This window comes from Oncorhynchus clarkii, chromosome 6, assembly GCF_045791955.1.
Source record: "Oncorhynchus clarkii lewisi isolate Uvic-CL-2024 chromosome 6, UVic_Ocla_1.0, whole genome shotgun sequence".
NCBI classification, from domain to species: domain Eukaryota; kingdom Metazoa; phylum Chordata; class Actinopteri; order Salmoniformes; family Salmonidae; genus Oncorhynchus; species Oncorhynchus clarkii.
The window spans coordinates 63,153,169-63,172,275 of NC_092152.1; the positions used below are offsets into that span (position 1 = coordinate 63,153,169).

General features: G+C 54.4%; 2 protein-coding genes across 5 annotated transcripts in view; one reads left to right on the forward strand and one right to left on the reverse strand.

Moving 5' to 3' along the window:
* The window catches only part of LOC139411413 (SH2 domain-containing adapter protein F-like), a 120,710-nt gene that overhangs the window by 42,002 nt on the left and 59,601 nt on the right, over positions 1 to 19,107 (reverse strand). The window lies entirely within an intron of this gene.
* Positions 1,760 to 17,011, forward strand: LOC139411805 (octapeptide-repeat protein T2-like). Its single transcript, XM_071158549.1, has 5 exons — positions 1,760 to 1,860; positions 15,636 to 15,709; positions 16,041 to 16,159; positions 16,564 to 16,653; positions 16,916 to 17,011. The coding sequence occupies exons 1-5, from the start codon at positions 1,760 to 1,762 to the stop codon at positions 17,009 to 17,011; spliced, it is 480 nt and encodes a 159-aa protein (XP_071014650.1).

Consider the following 19,107-nt stretch of genomic DNA (forward strand, 5'->3'; position numbering starts at 1 on the left):
TCAACCAGGACTACAGTACACAGGTGATTCACGGGTCTGGTACATTTGTACCACCAAACACTCAGACAATTATAGAAGGCAGATAAGAGTGGTCCCAGCATAAACCAAATGATGCCACACAAGTAAGATAAAGACATTGTAATCACAGAGGATAAGAAGCTACAAGAAAATCACTGACTGATGTTGATAATAAATCAGAGAGCTTTAGGCCTTTTAGATTGCGTGGGGGAAAATGAATTCATCAGTTACTGTTGTGCAACTCCCTCCTGTGGAGCAAACCAAACAAAAACAATTAAAAGGAGGAATGTTTTTTCTTTTGAAAAGTAGTGAAAGCAATTCAGGACTCCTGACAGTCACTCAAGAATGAATAAGATTTTTGTTATTGTTCTCCTTGGTGAGAGACCAGAACACAGTGACTCAGTTTGTTTGTAAATCAGCTTGGGAATGGTGATTGAGAAGTGACGGTAGACTACAACTGAATTCAAAAAGAGCCAACAACATGTCAGTCAAGTTCATAAAGGATGCCTAACCCCCAGATGAACCTCCTTCCTCCTCCCACTTACATATTCACGCTATTTACATATTGTCGGAATGAGAACATAAAAGAGAGCTCATTTCCCTTAATGAGTAAAACACAAAGCAAAAGTCAAGGAGTGTAAACAAAATGCTAAATCGCTCCCGAGGGTTCTCTATGCACAGAATGGGCTCTTCTTGTAAACAAAAGTAATCAACCAACAAATACAAGGCAAGTCCTACGTAAATATGAACATTTAACTTGACTTTTACCCAATTAAATAGTATAGGCTAGACCTAACCCTTCACTATACTGTTGTAGTTGGTGTGACATAATGCATGTTTGTATAGTTCAATATACATTAGTGCAGGAGCAGTCCAGAGGTAGTTGATTGATGGGCTTGAGTACTGTACAGCCCAAATGACAGGGATTATAGTTGAAGATTTGTCTTATTCCTCTGTGACCAGGGTCAAGTCACTTCCCGTCACCGCCATGCCAATCTGAGCCCCAAATGAAAAAGTCGTTAGCATTAGCATATTTAATTCAGCAGCCCAGAAAGTCATAGCTCTGCTTGGAAATAGGATCTTACTCTTCATTTCCTCTATTAAATAGAAATCTATTAATAGAGGCTATGTAAAGCAGAGCAGGTTTACATTCACAAAGGCACTGTTAATCACAGAGCTGAGCCTTAGCAAAAAAAATGTTTTATCCATTGTGTGATAGGATCTCATGTCAAAAAGCATAACTTTCTTCTAGTATCATATAAATCCTACCAAGGCTGTAATAATGAGCTAACAGAGTGCAGAAGCTATAGTATTAACAGGTCTGCCTGCCAGGCTGTTAAACCCCATGCTTGTGTATTTTATAATGCCTCTCTGCCTAGCTGGCTGGACACCATGGCTGCCACGTGGGCTTTGTCCTCCACACTACACCAGCAGGCTGGAGCTTGGCATGGAGAGCTCAGCCATTCCCAGCTCCCCCAAAAGCACTACTAGTGAAAGTATGGGCCATTTAGGTCGGGTCGACTCTGTTCTGCTCTGCTGGCCCATTGTTTTTGGAAAGGCAGTGTCACTCGGCACCCTCATTAACATCCGCCACATCCATTACCATCAGGAGTTCTGAGTCACAGGGTGTCAGGAAAATCAGCCCCCTTAGAGGACCAATGAATCCCAAACCAATAAAACAGGAACCCAATAAACATGAACGATGCTGAGTGAATAACCTCCATCCCATCCATTATTTACAATGCGGAAAAACACTGAGGGAGATGGGAAGAACGGGACACAACCGATGCGGAGATGTAACGTCAACGATATCATGGAGGTTGTTAGTGATGCCATTCATGGGTAGGATCAGGTAGCGTCATGGGTCAGGACCCGTTCTGTTCGTGAACAGTATTTCCCTTCACCTCAATGGAAGTCATCCTACTTCTGTACGCTGTCAGTAACACACACTTCCCTAACCGGTCTCTCTCAGCCACTGCAGATGTCACTGTGGTAAATATGCGCAGCTGTTAGAAAAAGTACTCTCCGGAGAACGCTGACCTTACAAACTGAATCAGAATCGATCGTCTCATTGCGGTGTAAACCTGTCATTGAGACTGAACATGTAGAGTAGTCAGGGAGGAGAGCAGTAGTTGGAGCCGATCAGGAATGGACTGGAACTGCAGTCAACAATGATGCAGAGACTAATCACAAGACTTTGGGAAAAGAGATGGTAAACTGACAGGAGTTATGTACCCAACCAGGTCTCTCTCCCTCTCCCACTGTATACACTGCTTGTAGCAGCAGTACAATCATCCTGCATGTGGTTTGGCCCGCTCCTTCACTTCAACAGGAATGTCTCCATCTGTGCCAAACTGCCTTTCACAAAATGTAGATACAAGCAGAACCAAAAGAAAGACAGGATGAATAGAGTTTTGGTTGAGAGAGTACGGTGGTTGAGTAAGGGAATGCACATTTTGATTGAAGCTGCCTGCTGCCTACGTCATGATACGAACAGAATACCACATGCCATGATACTACACACCATATCATATCATAATAAACTAACCCTAAATACACACACACACATGATAAACCCTTCCATTAGAGGGTTCTAAAATACCATGCCATTGCCCTGTTGTCCTGACCTCAGAGAGGCAGGCTGTATCTGCTACTCGCCTGGTATTCAGTGAATGAGAGGAGTGGCAGATGGAGGGGGTGTTTTGGATTCCTCACCAGTAGGTCTGGGCATCTATTCTCAGCTGGCCAAGCTCCCGGTCAAACAACCCCACTACAACCACACACACAGCTGGAAAGGCAAACACACATGCAATCACACATACTTGCTCAATCTTGGTGCACACACACACACGCCCTCCCCATTTCTCCTCCCACAGTGTGCCAGGGGAGGGCTGACAAGACCCATCCCGCTCAGAGCTGCTTACTAACACATTCTTCTACCTGACGTCTCCCTTTCTCCCTCACTCATATTATCTCGTTCATTTATTTTCTTCGGGGGATGCAATGAATTCCATACTGGTGAGATGGCATAATATCTAATGTTCCTAATCAGAGCAGAGTGGCATGTACAGTTGTGGTTCTAACTATTGACCCATGTAATCCGAACTATGTTCTCTCATTCCATAAATGTATAAACCACATTTCACTGCGAGAAGGTCTCAAGTAGCAGAGAGGAAATTATTTTTGATATAAATACAAGTAGTAGCAGAACGCAGTACTAAGGAAGCTCTGTGTGCCAGGAAGCATGTGCTTTTGATTCATGGCGAGCATGTATGACAACGAATGTGCTTACTAGAGTGCAGTTTTCACATTTCACCGGTTTAGGTGTGTGTGTTGTGTGTCTGTAGAGTGGGCTGGGCTACCAGTCCTGTGGGTGTGTAGATGAAAGACTCCACTGACTTCTTGCACTTCCTGCTGAGACACAGGAAGCTCCCAGTTTCCTGTCAGGAAGGGGAGGAGCCAAACTCTCATGAATCCCAACTTAGATTCTCTCGCTGTATTCCAACAAACCCCTGTTAAAGAAAATGGTTCTTGCACCTTTGAGCACACAGAGAAACTTTTTGTGAAACAGGTTAAACCTTTTACACAGTGTACCATCGGCGTTAAATCTCTCAGAGGAGGTGCAGAGAGCCCTTGCCATCTGATTATCACGCTCCTTGTGTAATGACATTTTCCTCTCCTGTTGTCTGAATTCCTGTGGACACACAGCAAAGGATGTGGCCCCAGCAAACACAGTCGTAGCTGCTGAATGATGGCTGACCTTTATCCAGGCAATATTTGAGACATGAAGCCTCAGGACAGATGAAAGGGAAGGACTAGAGTGGCAAATATCACTGGAAGTATTGATGATTTGACCAGCCAGTGCTTCTCCTGAACAATAGCATGGATCAAAAGATGTGTGGTTCAGGTCGGGGTCTATTCTCTCTGCATAAAGCGTTTTTTTGTTCCGTAAAAAAGAGCCTGGTCTGAATGGCTGTCTGGTTGGAGTCCCCCTGCACATTAATAACCTTCCATAGCTATTCAGGGTCCATTTGTGCAGAGTGAAGACTGAAAATCCGCCGTCCCCTCTGGGTGAAGCACTGATACACTCACATGTAATGCAAACAGGGCAATTCAATTAAGGCAAAAGCATTTGATCACTTTGAACGAAGAGGGTGGCAAGATCTGAAAGGCACATTTATCACCATCAAGGACTGTCCTGTGACAATGGGGGAATTTGGTATCCTGACTGTTTCCAAGAGGTGACGCATCACAGCTTCCTGAAAAGATGAGTCATGAAGCAGATTAGAAACAGTAAATGTGTCTTTCCTCGAGAAGAAGTTATGCATCATAAGATAACAGAGATGACTTTACTTTTTACTATTTCCTCATTGAGCGGGCCCAAGAGGGTAAGCAATGCCCTTCATACCATAGGAGATCCTGTTGTCTCATGACTGAGAGAAGGAGGAGTCTAGCTACATTTCCTTCTCAATCCAGCTCTAAGAATTGTTTCAGATTCAATACAACCGTTCTGTCACTGTACAAAGACAAGAACAATCATGTTTTGTCTCCACTCCAGATTAAATTTGTACTGATGGAGACAGTGCCAGTAGACAGAAGGACGGGAGAGAAAAGGAGCGAGAGAAAAGGAGACAGAGCGAGAGCGAAGGAGCGAGACAGAGAGAAGGAACGAGACAGAGCGAAGGAACGAGACAGAGCGAAGGAACGAGAGAGAGCGAAGGAACGAGAGAGAGAGCGCGAGCAAAGGAGCGAGAGAGAGCGCGAGCGAAGGAGCGAGAGAGAGAGCGCGAGCGAAGAAGCGAGAGAGAGAGCGCGAGCGAAGGAGCGAGAGAGAGAGCGCGAGCGAAGGAGCGAGAGAGAACGCGAGCGAAGGAGCGAGAGAGAGCGCAAGAGCGAAGGTGCGAGAGGGAGCGCAAGAGCGAAGGCGCGAGACAGAGCGAAGGAGCGAGACAGAGCGAAGGAGCGAGAGAGCAAAGGAGCAAGACAGAGGGAGAGAGCGAAGGAGCAAGAGAGCGAGAGAGCGAAGGAGCGAGAGAGCGAAGGAGCGAGAGAGCGAAGGAGCGAGCAAAGGAAGGAGCGAGAGAGCGAAGAAGCGAGACAGAGCGAAGGAGCGAGGCAGAGCGTGAGCGAAGGAGAAAGCGAAGGAGTGAGACAGAGCGCGAATGAAGGAGCGAGACAGAGCAAGAGCAAAGGAGCGAGACAGAGCGAAGGAGTGAGACAGAGCGAAGGAGCGAGACAGAGCGCAGGAACGAGACATAGCGCAGGAACGAGACAGAGCGCAGGAACGAGACAGAGCGCAGGAACGAGACAGAGCGCAGGAACGAGACAGAGCGCAGGAACGAGACAGAGCAAAGGAGCGAGACAGAGCGAGAGCGAAGGAGAAAGCGAAGGAGCGAGACAGAGCGCGAGCGAAGGAGAAAGTGAAGGAGCGACACAGAGCGCGAGCGAAGGAGAGAGCAAAGGAGCTAGACAGAGCGAAGGAGCGAGACAAAGCACGAGTGAAGGAGCGAGAAAGCGCGAAGGATCGAGAAAGCGCGAAGGAGCGTGACAGAGAGAAGGAACGAGACAGAGCGAAGGAACGAGACAGAGCGAAGGAACGAGAGAGAGCGAAGGAACGAGAGAGAGAGCGCGAGCAAAGGAGCGAGAGAGAGCGCGAGCGAAGGAGCGAGAGAGAGAGCGCGAGCGAAGGAGCGAGAGAGAGAGCGCGAGCGAAGGAGCGAGAGAGAGAGCGCGAGCGAAGGAGCGAGAGAGAACGCGAGCGAAGGAGCGAGAGAGAGCGCAAGAGCGAAGGTGCGAGAGGGAGCGCAAGAGCGAAGGCGCGAGACAGAGCGAAGGAGCGAGACAGAGCGAAGGAGCGAGAGAGCAAAGGAGCAAGACAGAGGGAGAGAGCGAAGGAGCAAGAGAGCGAGAGAGCGAAGGAGCGAGAGAGCGAAGGAGCGAGAGAGCGAAGGAGCGAGCAAAGGAAGGAGCGAGAGAGCGAAGAAGCGAGACAGAGCGAAGGAGCGAGGCAGAGCGTGAGCGAAGGAGAAAGCGAAGGAGTGAGACAGAGCGCGAATGAAGGAGCGAGACAGAGCAAGAGCAAAGGAGCGAGACAGAGCGAAGGAGTGAGACAGAGCGAAGGAGCGAGACAGAGCGCAGGAACGAGACATAGCGCAGGAACGAGACAGAGCGCAGGAACGAGACAGAGCGCAGGAACGAGACAGAGCGCAGGAACGAGACAGAGCGCAGGAACGAGACAGAGCAAAGGAGCGAGACAGAGCAAAGGAGCGAGACAGAGCGAGAGCGAAGGAGAAAGCGAAGGAGCGAGACAGAGCGCGAGCGAAGGAGAAAGTGAAGGAGCGACACAGAGCGCGAGCGAAGGAGAGAGCAAAGGAGCTAGACAGAGCGAAGGAGCGAGACAAAGCCCGAGCGAAGGAGCGAGAAAGCGCGAAGGATCGAGAAAGCGCGAAGGAGCGTGACAGAGTGAAGGAGCGAGAAAGCGCGAGCGAATGAGCGAGACAGAGCGAAGGAACGAGACAGAGCGAAGGAACGAGACAGAGCGAAGGAACGAGACAGAGCGAAGGAACGAGACAGAGCGCAACAAAGCGAGATTAATGGAGCAAGAGCGGAGGAGCGAGAGCGAAGGAGCGAGGACGAAAGAGCGAGAGCGAAGGAACGAGACAGAGCGAAGGAACGATAAAGAGCGAAGGAACGAGACAGAGCGAAGGAAAGAGAGAGCGAAGGAAAGCGATATTAATGTAGCAAGAGCAGAGGAGCGAGAGCGAAGGAGTGAGACAGAGCGAAGGAACGAGACAGAGCGAGAGCGAAGGAGTGAGACAGAGCGAAGGAGCGAGACAGAGAAGGAGCGAAGGAGCAAGACAGAGCGAAGGAGCGAGACAGAGCGAAGGAGCGAGACAGAGCGAAGGAGCGAGACAGAGCGAAGGAGCGAGACAGAGCGAAGGAGCGAGACAGAGCGAAGGAGCGAGACAGAGCGCGAGCGAAGGAGCGAGAGAGCGCGAGCGAAGGAGCGAGACAGAGCGCGAGCGAAGGAGCGAGAAAGAGCGCGAGCGAAGGAGAAATGGAAGGAGCGAGACAGAGTGCGAGCGAAGGAGAGAGCGAAGGAGCGAGACAGAGCGCGAATGAAGGAGCAAGACAGAGCAAGAGTTAAGGAGCGAGAGAGAGCGAAGGAGCAAGACAAAGCGTGAGGGAAGGAGAAAGCGAAGGAGCGAGACAGAGCGTGAATGAAGGAGCGAGACAGAGCGAGAGCGAAGGAGTGAGACAGAGCGAAGGAGCGAGACAGAGAAGGAGCGAGACAGAGAAGGAGCGAGACAAAGCGTGAGCGAAGGAGCAAGACAGAGCGAAGGAGCGAGACAGAGCGAAGGAGCGAGACAGAGCGAAGGAGCGAGACAGAGCGAAGGAGCGAGACAGAGCGCGAGCGAAGGAGCAAGACAGAGCGCGAGCGAAGGAGCGAAACAAAGCACGAGCGAAGGAGAGAGCGAAGGAGCAAGACAGAGCGCGAATGAAGGAGCAAGACAGAGCGAGAGCGAAGGAGCGAGACAGAGCGCGAATGAAGGAGCGAGACAGAGCGCGAATGAAGGTGTGAGACAGAGCAAGAGCGAAGGAGCGAGACAGAGCGCGAGCGAAGGAGAGTGAAGGAGCGAGATGGACAAGAGCAGTGGAGCAAGAGCAGAGGAGCGAGAGCGAAGGAGCGAGAACGAAAGAGCGAGAACGAAAGAGCGAGAACGAAAGAGCGAGACAGAGCGCGAGCGAAGGAGCGAGACAGAACGCGAGCGAAGGAGCAAGAGAGCGCGAGAGAAAGAGCAAGAGAGCGCGAGCGAAGGAGCAAGAGAGCGCGAGCGAAGGAGCGCGAGCGAAGGAGCGCGAGCGAAGGAGCGCGAGCGAAGGAGCGCGAGCGAAGGAGCGAGAGAGCGCGAGCGAAGGAGCGCGAGCGAAGGAGCGATAGAGCGCGAGCGAGAGAGCGCGAGCGAAGGAGCGAGACAGAGTGCGTGCGAAGGAGTGCGAGCGAAGGAGCAAGACAGAGCGCAAATGAAGGAGCAAGACAGAGCCAGAGCGAAGGAGCGAGACAGAGCGTGAATGAAGGAGCGAGACAGAGCGCGAATGAAGGTGTGAGACAGAGCGAGAGCGAAGGAGCGAGACAGAGCGCGAGCCAAGGAGAGAGCGAAGGAGCGAGACAGAGCGCGAATGAAGGAGCAAGACAGAGCGAGAGCGAAGGAGTGAGAGAACGAGAGCGAAGGAGCGAGACAGAGCGAGAGCGAAGGAGAGAGTGAAGGAGTGAGATGGACCAAGAGAGCGCGAGCGAAGGAGCAAGAGAGTGCGAGCAAAGGAGCGAGACAGAGCGAGCAAAGGAGCGAGACAGAGAGAAGGAACGAGACAGAGCGAAGGAACGAGACAGAGCGAAGGAGCGAGAGAGAGAGCGCGAGCGAAGGAGCGAGAAAGAGAGCGCGAGCGAAGGAGCGAGAGAGAGAGCGCGAGCGAAGGAGCGAGAGAGAGAGCGCGAGCGAAGGAGCGAGAGAGAGAGCGTGAGCGAAGGAGCGAGAGAGAGAGCGCGAGCGAAGGAGCGAGAGAGAGAGCGCGAGCGAAGGAGCGAGAGAGAACGCGAGCGAAGGAGCGAGAGAGAGCGCGAGCGAAGGTGCGAGAGGGAGCGCAAGAGCGAAGGCGCGAGAGAGTGAAGGCGCGAGAGAGAGCGAAGTCGCGAGAGAGAGCAAAGGCGTGAGAAAGAGCAAAGGCGCGAGAGAGAGCGAAGGAGCGAGAGAGAGAGCGAAGGCATGAGAGAGAGTGAAGGAGCGAGAGAGAGCGAAGGAGCGAGAGAGAGCGAAGGAGGGCGAGAGAGCGAAGAAGCGAGACAGAGCGCGAGCGAAGGAGCGAGAGAGAGAGCGCGAGCGAAGGAGCGAGAGAGAACACGAGCGAAGGAGCGAGAGAGAGCGCAAGAGCGAAGGTGCGAGAGGGAGCGCAAGAGCGAAGGCGCGAGACAGAGCGAAGGAGCGAGACAGAGCGAAGGAGCGAGAGAGCGAAGGAGCAAGACAGAGGGAGAGAGCGAAGGAGCAAGAGAGCGAGAGAGCGAAGGAGCGAGAGAGCGAAGGAGCGAGAGAGCGAAGGAGCGAGCAAAGGAAGGAGCGAGAGAGCGAAGAAGCGAGACAGAGCGAAGGAGCGAGGCAGAGCGTGAGCGAAGGAGAAAGCGAAGGAGTGAGACAGAGCGCGAATGAAGGAGCGAGACAGAGCGAGAGCAAAGGAGCGAGACAGAGCGAAGGAGTGAGACAGAGCGAAGGAGCGAGACAGAGCGCAGGAACGAGACATAGCGCAGGAACGAGACAGAGCGCAGGAACGAGACAGAGTGCAGGAACGAGACAGAGCGCAGGAACGAGACAGAGCGCAGGAACGAGACAGAGCAAAGGAGCGAGACAGAGCGAGAGCGAAGGAGAAAGCGAAGGAGCGAGACAGAGCGCGAGCGAAGGAGAAAGTGAAGGAGCGACACAGAGCGCGAGCGAAGGAGAGAGCAAAGGAGCTAGACAGAGCGAAGGAGCGAGACAAAGCCCGAGCGAAGGAGCGAGAAAGCGCGAAGGATCGAGAAAGCGCGAAGGAGCGTGACAGAGTGAAGGAGCGAGAAAGCGCGAGCGAATGAGCGAGACAGAGCGAAGGAACGAGACAGAGCGAAGGAACGAGACAGAGCGAAGGAACGAGACAGAGCGAAGGAACGAGACAGAGCGCAACAAAGCGAGATTAATGGAGCAAGAGCGGAGGAGCGAGAGCGAAGGAGCGAGGACGAAAGAGCGAGAGCGAAGGAACGAGACAGAGCGAAGGAACGATAAAGAGCGAAGGAACGAGACAGAGCGAAGGAAAGAGAGAGCGAAGGAAAGCGATATTAATGTAGCAAGAGCAGAGGAGCGAGAGCGAAGGAGTGAGACAGAGCGAAGGAACGAGACAGAGCGAGAGCGAAGGAGTGAGACAGAGCGAAGGAGCGAGACAGAGAAGGAGCGAAGGAGCAAGACAGAGCGAAGGAGCGAGACAGAGCGAAGGAGCGAGACAGAGCGAAGGAGCGAGACAGAGCGAAGGAGCGAGACAGAGCGAAGGAGCGAGACAGAGCGAAGGAGCGAGACAGAGCGAAGGAGCGAGACAGAGCGCGAGCGAAGGAGCGAGAGAGCGCGAGCGAAGGAGCGAGACAGAGCGCGAGCGAAGGAGCGAGAAAGAGCGCGAGCGAAGGAGAAATGGAAGGAGCGAGACAGAGTGCGAGCGAAGGAGAGAGCGAAGGAGCGAGACAGAGCGCGAATGAAGGAGCAAGACAGAGCAAGAGTTAAGGAGCGAGAGAGAGCGAAGGAGCAAGACAAAGCGTGAGGGAAGGAGAAAGCGAAGGAGCGAGACAGAGCGTGAATGAAGGAGCGAGACAGAGCGAGAGCGAAGGAGTGAGACAGAGCGAAGGAGCGAGACAGAGAAGGAGCGAGACAGAGAAGGAGCGAGACAAAGCGTGAGCGAAGGAGCAAGACAGAGCGAAGGAGCGAGACAGAGCGAAGGAGCGAGACAGAGCGAAGGAGCGAGACAGAGCGAAGGAGCGAGACAGAGCGCGAGCGAAGGAGCAAGACAGAGCGCGAGCGAAGGAGCGAAACAAAGCACGAGCGAAGGAGAGAGCGAAGGAGCAAGACAGAGCGCGAATGAAGGAGCAAGACAGAGCGAGAGCGAAGGAGCGAGACAGAGCGCGAATGAAGGAGCGAGACAGAGCGCGAATGAAGGTGTGAGACAGAGCAAGAGCGAAGGAGCGAGACAGAGCGCGAGCGAAGGAGAGTGAAGGAGCGAGATGGACAAGAGCAGTGGAGCAAGAGCAGAGGAGCGAGAGCGAAGGAGCGAGAACGAAAGAGCGAGAACGAAAGAGCGAGACAGAGCGCGAGCGAAGGAGCGAGACAGAACGCGAGCGAAGGAGCAAGAGAGCGCGAGAGAAAGAGCAAGAGAGCGCGAGCGAAGGAGCAAGAGAGCGCGAGCGAAGGAGCGCGAGCGAAGGAGCGCGAGCGAAGGAGCGCGAGCGAAGGAGCGAGAGAGCGCGAGCGAAGGAGCGCGAGCGAAGGAGCGATAGAGCGCGAGCGAGAGAGCGCGAGCGAAGGAGCGAGACAGAGTGCGTGCGAAGGAGTGCGAGCGAAGGAGCAAGACAGAGCGCAAATGAAGGAGCAAGACAGAGCCAGAGCGAAGGAGCGAGACAGAGCGTGAATGAAGGAGCGAGACAGAGCGCGAATGAAGGTGTGAGAGAGCGAGAGCGAAGGAGCGAGACAGAGCGCGAGCCAAGGAGAGAGCGAAGGAGCGAGACAGAGCGCGAATGAAGGAGCAAGACAGAGCGAGAGCGAAGGAGTGAGAGAACGAGAGCGAAGGAGCGAGACAGAGCGAGAGCGAAGGAGTGAGATGGACCAAGAGAGCGCGAGCGAAGGAGCGAGAGAGTGCGAGCAAAGGAGCGAGACAGAGCGAGCAAAGGAGCGAGACAGAGAGAAGGAACGAGACAGAGCGAAGGAACGAGACAGAGCGAAGGAGCGAGAGAGAGAGCGCGAGCGAAGGAGCGAGAAAGAGAGCGCGAGCGAAGGAGCGAGAGAGAGAGCGCGAGCGAAGGAGCGAGAGAGAGAGCGCGAGCGAAGGAGCGAGAGAGAGAGCGCGAGCGAAGGAGCGAGAGAGAGAGCGCGAGCGAAGGAGCGAGAGAGAGAGCGCGAGCGAAGGAGCGAGAGAGAACGCGAGCGAAGGAGCGAGAGAGAGAGCGCGAGCGAAGGAGCGAGAGAGAACGCGAGCGAAGGAGCGAGAGAGAACGCGAGCGAAGGAGCGAGAGAGAGCGCGAGCGAAGGTGCGAGAGGGAGCGCAAGAGCGAAGGCGCGAGAGAGTGAAGGCGCGAGAGAGAGCGAAGGCGCGAGAGAGAGCAAAGGCGTGAGAAAGAGCAAAGGCGCGAGAGAGAGCGAAGGAGCGAGAGAGAGAGCGAAGGCATGAGAGAGAGTGAAGGAGCGAGAGAGAGCGAAGGAGCGAGAGAGAGCGAAGGAGCGCGAGAGAGCGAAGGAGCCAGACAGAGCGCGAGCGAAGGAGCGAGAGAGAGAGCGCGAGCGAAGGAGCGAGAGAGAACGCGAGCGAAGGAGCGAGAGAGAGCGCAAGAGCCAAGGTGCGAGAGGGAGCGCAAGAGCGAAGGCGCGAGACAGAGCGAAGGAGCGAGACAGAGCGAAGGAGCGAGAGAGCGAAGGAGCAAGACAGAGGGAGAGAGCGAAGGAGCAAGAGAGCGAGAGAGCGAAGGAGCGAGAGAGCGAAGGAGTGAGAGAGCGAAGGAGCGAGCAAAGGAAGGAGCGAGAGAGCGAAGAAGCGAGACAGAGCGAAGGAGCGAGGCAGAGCGTGAGCGAAGGAGAAAGCGAAGGAGTGAGACAGAGCGCGAATGAAGGAGCGAGACAGAGCGAGAGCAAAGGAGCGAGACAGAGCGAAGGAGTGAGACAGAGCGAAGGAGCGAGACAGAGCGCAGGAACGAGACATAGCGCAGGAACGAGACAGAGCGCAGGAACGAGACAGAGTGCAGGAACGAGACAGAGCGCAGGAACGAGACAGAGCGCAGGAACGAGACAGAGCGCAGGAACGAGACAGAGCGCAGGAACGAGACAGAGCGCAGGAGCGAGACAGAGCGAGAGCAAAGGAGCGAGACAGAGCGAAGGAGCGAGACAGAGCGAAGGAGCGAGACAGAGCGCAGGAACGAGACATAGCGCAGGAACGAGACAGAGCGCAGGAACGAGACAGAGCGCAGGAACGAGACAGAGCGCAGGAACGAGACAGAGCGCAGGAACGAGACAGAGCAAAGGAGCGAGACAGAGCGAGAGCGAAGGAGAAAGCGAAGGAGCGAGACAGAGCGCGAGCGAAGGAGAAAGTGAAGGAGCGACACAGAGCGCGAGCGAAGGAGAGAGCAAAGGAGCTAGACAGAGCGAAGGAGCGAGACAAAGCCCGAGCGAAGGAGCGAGAAAGCGCGAAGGATCGAGAAAGCGCGAAGGAGCGTGACAGAGTGAAGGAGCGAGAAAGCGCGAGCGAATGAGCGAGACAGAGCGAAGGAACGAGACAGAGCGAAGGAACGAGACAGAGCGAAGGAACGAGACAGAGCGAAGGAACGAGACAGAGCGCAACAAAGCGAGATTAATGGAGCAAGAGCGGAGGAGCGAGAGCGAAGGAGCGAGGACGAAAGAGCGAGAGCGAAGGAACGAGACAGAGCGAAGGAACGATACAGAGCGAAGGAACGAGACAGAGCGAAGGAAAGAGAGAGCGAAGGAAAGCGATATTAATGGAGCAAGAGCAGAGGAGCGAGAGCGAAGGAGTGAGACAGAGCGAAGGAGCGAGACAGAGCGAGAGCGAAGGAGTGAGACAGAGCGAAGGAGCGAGACAGAGAAGGAGCGAAGGAGCGAGACAGAGCGAAGGAGCGAGACAGAGCGAAGGAGCGAGACAGAGCGAAGGAGCGAGACAGAGCGAAGGAGCGAGACAGAGCGAAGGAGCGAGACAGAGCGAAGGAGCGAGACAGAGCGCGAGCGAAGGAGCGAGACAGAGCGCGAGCGAAGGAGCGAGACAGAGCGCGAGCGAAGGAGCGAGACAGAGCGCGAGCGAAGGAGCGAGACAGAGCGCGAGCGAAGGAGCGAGAAAGAGCGCGAGCGAAGGAGAAATGGAAGGAGCGAGACAGAGTGCGAGCGAAGGAGAGAGCGAAGGAGCGAGACAGAGCGCGAATGAAGGAGCGAGACAGAGCGAGAGTTAAGGAGCGAGAGAGAGCGAAGGAGCAAGACAAAGCGTGAGGGAAGGAGAAAGCGAAGGAGCGAGACAGAGCGCAAGCGAAGGAGAGAGCGAAGGAGCGAGACAGAGCGTGAATGAAGGAGCGAGACAGAGCGAGAGCGAAGGAGTGAGACAGAGCAAAGGAGCGAGACAGAGAAGGAGCGAGACAGAGAAGGAGCGAGACAAAGCGTGAGCGAAGGAGCAAGACAGAGCGAAGGAGCGAGACAGAGCGAAGGAGCGAGACAGAGCGAAGGAGCGAGACAGAGCGAAGGAGCGAGACAGAGCGCGAGCGAAGGAGCAAGACAGAGCGCGAGCGAAGGAGCGAGACAGAGCGCGACCGAAGGAGCGAAACAAAGCACGAGCGAAGGAGAGAGCGAAGGAGCAAGACAGAGCGCGAATGAAGGAGCAAGACAGAGCGAGAGCGAAGGAGCGAGACAGAGCGCGAATGAAGGAGCGAGACAGAGCGCGAATGAAGGTGTGAGACAGAGCAAGAGCGAAGGAGCGAGACAGAGCGCGAGCGATGGAGAGTGAAGGAGCGAGATGGACAAGAGCAGTGGAGCAAGAGCAGAGGAGCGAGAGCGAAGGAGCGAGAACGAAAGAGTGAGAACGAAAGAGCGAGACAGAGCGCGAAGGAGCGAGACAGAGCGCGAGCGAAGGAGCAAGAGAGCGCGAGAGAAAGAGCAAGAGAGCGCGAGCGAAGGAGCAAGAGAGCGCGAGCGAAGGAGCGCGAGCGAAGGAGCGAGAGAGCGCAAGCGAAGGAGCGCGAGCGAAGGAGCGATAGAGCGCGAGCGAGAGAGCGCGAGCGAAGGAGCGAGACAGAGTGCGTGCGAAGGAGTGCGAGCGAAGGAGCAAGACAGAGCGCAAATGAAGGAGCAAGACAGAGCCAGAGCGAAGGAGCGAGACAGAGCGCGAATGAAGGAGCGAGACAGAGCGCGAATGAAGGTGTGAGAGAGCGAGAGCGAAGGAGCGAGACAGAGCGCGAGCCAAGGAGAGAGCGAAGGAGCGAGACAGAGCGCGAATGAAGGAGCAAGACAGAGCGAGAGCGAAGGAGTGAGAGAACGAGAGCGAAGGAGCGAGACAGAGCGAGAGCGAAGGAGAGAGTGAAGGAGTGAGATGGACCAAGAGAGCGCGAGCGAAGGAGCGAGACAGAGCGAGCAAAGGAGCGAGACAGAGAGAAGGAACGAGACAGAGCGAAGGAACGAGACAGAGCGAAGGAACGAGAGAGAGAGCGCGAGCGAAGGAGCGAGAGAGAGCGCGAGCGAAGGAGCGAGAGAGAGAGCGCGAGCGAAGGAGCGAGAGAGAGAGCGCGAGCGAAGGAGCGAGAGAGAGAGCGCGAGCGAAGGAGCGAGAGAGAGAGCGCGAGCGAAGGAGCGAGAGAGAGAGCGCGAGCGAAGGAGCGAGAGAGAGAGCGCGAGCGAAGGAGCGAGAGAGAGAGCGCGAGCGAAGGAGCGAGAGAGAGAGCGCGAGCGAAGGAGCGAGAGCGCGAGCGAAGGAGCGAGAGAGAGAGCGCGAGCAAAGGAGCGAGAGAGAGAGCGCGAGCGAAGGAGCGAGAGAGAGAGCGCGAGCGAAGGAGCGAGACAGAGAGTGCGAGCGAAGGAGCGAGAGAGAGAGCGCGAGCGAAGGAGCGAGAGAGAACGCGAGCGAAGGAGCGAGAGAGAGCGCGAGCGAAGGTGCGAGAGGGAGCGCAAGAGCGAAGGCGCGAGAGAGTGAAGGCGCGAGAGAGAGCGAAGGCGCGAGAGAGAGAAAAGGCGTGAGAAAGAGCAAAGGCGCGAGAGAGAGCGAAGGAGCGAGAGAGAGCGAAGGCATGAGAGAGAGTGAAGGAGCGAGAGAGAGCGAAGGAGCGAAGGAGCGCGAGAGAGCGAATGAGCGCGAGAGCGAAGGAGCGAGACAGAGCGCAAGCGAAGGAGAGAGACAGAGCACGAGCGAAGGAGAGAGCGAAGGAGCGAGACAGAGCGCGAATGAAGGAGCAAGACAGAGCGAGAGCGAAGGAGTGAGAGAACGAGAGCGAAGGAGCGAGACAGAGCGAAGGAGCGAGACAGAGCGAAGGAACGACACAGAGCGCGAGCAATGGAGCAAGAGCAGAGGAGCGAGAGCGAAGGAGCGAGAACGAAAGAGCGAGACAGAGCGAAGGAGCGAGACAGAGCGCGAACGAAGGAGCGAGACAGAGCGCGAGCGAAGGAGCGAGACAGAGCGCAAGCGAAGGAGCGAGACAGAGCGCGAGCGAAGGAGCGAGACAGAGCGCGAGCGAAGGAGCGAGACAGAGCGCGAGCGAAGGAGCGAGACAGAGCGCGAGCGAAGGAGCGAGACAGAGCGCGAAGGAGCGAGACAGAGCGCGAAGGAGCGAGACAGAGCGCGAAGGAGCGAGACAGAGCGCGAGCGCGAGCGAAGGAGCGCGAGCGAAGGAGCGCGAGCGAAGGAGCGCGAGAGCGCGAGCGAAGGAGCGAGAGAGCGCGAGCGAAGGAGCGAGAGAGCGCGAGCGAAGGAGCGAGACAGAGCGGGAGTGAAGGAGCGAGACAGAGCGCGCGCGAAGGAGCGAGACAGAGCAAAGGAGAAAGACAGAGCGCGACAGAGCGAGAGCAATGGAGCAAGAGCGAAGGATCTAGAGTGTAGGCGCGTGACAGAGCGAGAGCGAAGGAGCGAGACAGAGCGAGAGAGGAGCGAGAGCGAAGGAGCGAGACAGAGCGAGAGAGTAGCGAGAGCGGGCGAAGGCGCGAGAGAGAGCGAAGGCGCGAGAGAGAGCAAAGGAGCGAGAGAGAGCAAAGGAGCGAGAGAGAGCAAAGGAGCGAGAGAGAGCAAAGGAGCGAGAGAGAGCAAAGGAGCGAGAGAGAGCGAAGGAGCGAGAGAGAGCGAAGGAGCGAGAGAGCGAGAGCGCGAAGGAGCGAGAGCGAAGGAGCGAGAGCGAGAGAGCGAAGGAGCGAGAGAGCGAAGGAGCGAGAGAGAGAGAGCGAAGGAGCGAGAGAGAGAGAGCGAAGGAGCGAGAGAGAGAGAGAGCGAAGGAGCGAGAGAGAGAGAGAGAGAGCGAAGGAGCGAGAGAGAGAGAGAGAGAGAGCGAAGGAGCGAGAGAGAGAGAGCGAAGGAGCGAGAGAGAGAGAGCGTGAAGGAGCGAGAGAGAAAGCGAAGGAGCGAGAGAGAAAGCGAAGGAGCGAGTGAGCGAGTGAAGGAGCGAGTGAGCGAGCGAAGGAGCGAGAGTGAGCGAGTGAAGGAACGAGTGAGCGAGCGAAGGAGCGAGAGTGAGCGAGCGAAGAAGCGAAAGTGAGCAAGCGAAGGAGCGAAAGTGAGCGAGCGCGAAGGAGCGAGAGCGAGAGAAGGAGCGAGAGCGAGAGAAGGAGCGAGAGAAGGAGCGAGACTGAACGAGAGCAAAGAAGCGAGACTGAGCGCGAGCAAAGGAGCAAAGGAGCGAGACTGAGTGAGAGCAAAGGAGCAAAGGAGCGAGACTGAGCGAGAGCAAAGGAGCAAAGGAGCGAGACTGAGCGAGAGCAAAGGAGCAAAGAAGCGAGACTGAGCGAGAGCAAAGGAGCAAAGAAGCGAGACTGAGCGAGAGCAAAGGAGCGAGCGAGAGAGAGGGAGAGAGCACAGAGCACGCGAGAGAGGGAGAGAGAGCACAGAGCACGCGAGAGAGGGAGAGAGAGCACACGAGAGAGGGAGAGAGAGCACGCAAGAGAGGGAGAGAGAGCACTCAAGAGAGCACGCGAGAGTGAGGGAGAGAGTGAAGCCTTCCATATTGAGCAGTCCTCTGCCAATTGACCCACTGGCTCCCATTCTGGACTGTGACTGTGGCCCTCCGCTGCTCTCAACAGTACACAGGCACACAGGGTGATCTTGGGTAATTTGGTTGCTTGTTTGTATAATCCACCATCTGCCACACTGTGGGCTCTCAAACTACACACCAAACCATATGAGCACAGATTACCATGAAGCTGATTCAAACAGACAGAAATAACAGAAGAACATTCATCTGCAGGTAAACAATTATATGAACACAGAAGGTTTAGAGTCTTAGCTACAAGACACTTGATGATAACTAGGCCTCATACATACTGTAAAAGCTGTATAATTTAACATAGTCATAAGTGAGCTCCTGTTATGAGACTGGCGTATCTGCTTAATAGGCTTCCTTCACCATGTCATTATATCAGTATAGGACATGTGTATCGGTGTGATCCAACAGCACTCTCTTTCTCTCTTTATGCTGTATGTGGAGCCCAATAACACTCCACCATCGTCTCTTTTACAAGCAGCATATCACATAGTTAAAGATGGAAAGTCTATATGAAGATCTCTCTCACACACACACACACAACTCTTTACAACCTGCCGTCAGTCAGTCAGCCGCTGCTAATTTCACACCCTGCTAAAGTGCCAATTAAATGTGTATAACATTATTGCTAAATATAGAAGCTGCACTCACTGGAGCTGCTCTTCTTCCATCTGATAAAAATGACAATTACGCTTGTGGGTTTCCTGCGACAGGAAGACATGGCTGTCTGCCAGGATGAAATCACCAGTGACGAGAGTGATACCCTGGTATTGTTAGTTCCTTTCACTCATGTCCCTCTCCTTCACTTCTATCCCCAATTAACATTAACATGTCCTCTCCCACAGGGTTTCTGGAGCAGTATGGAACATGCCATCAGGCACACACACACAGGTCTAATGCAACCTTACTAAAAGGATATTTGGAAACCCGCTGCAGAATTGCAGGAAGTCAAACGTTGACTGGTGAGTTAAAAATGTGACACGGTAATGTGAGAGTGCAGTATCACTTCTGAAACGTAGAGCGCTTTGATCTCATCATTTCCACTGGGCCTACCTATACATATCCTGTTTGCCCACCCATCCATTACTGACTGTAGACAATTAACACAGCCTGTCTCTTTAATCCATCCCCTTTAAAAATCATCAAACACTGCCTTCATCCTTTGATAATGTAACAACAGCTTCAAACTTCCACTGATGATCAGGAGAAGAAAAAAAAAAACTGAGGAATTAGTCAGAGCAGTTTAATGGAACTAAGTATGTACAATGTTTATAATAGATATGGTGGCTCAATTAAAGGGTAGCTAAGCCACCTTGCCAAACCCAGTCATTTTTCTCTTCTACTGCAAAGGTCAACTCAGCATGCTCACCACAGAAGTTCATTGTTGATTATCATACCATGGGAAAATCCATCTCAAACTTCCGCCCTGCAATTCAGTGGTCATATATCATGAATCATATGTTTGATTTGTTGCTTGTTTATGCCCGGGGTCAGTTATACCAGTCACATGGGAAGAGTCCCATTTTGAGTTATTGGATTTTTTTTTAAGGGACCTTTAACAATTCGGGAAATAACGTTAGGATTCAGAATAACCT

Excerpts from the sequence above, each read along its gene's own strand:
- LOC139411805 (XM_071158549.1), top strand. The coding sequence starts at position 1,760 with ATGCGGAAAAACACTGAGGGAGATGGGAAGAACGGGACACAACCGATG. Across the intron at positions 1,861-15,635 it reads GTTAGTGATGCCATTCATGG|GAGCGAGACAGAGCGCAAGC; the intron begins GTAGGATCAGGT and ends GCGAGAGCGAAG. Across the intron at positions 16,654-16,915 it reads GCGAGAGCGAAGGAGCGAGA|GAGCGAGTGAGCGAGCGAAG; the intron begins GCGAGAGAGCGA and ends GAGCGAGTGAAG.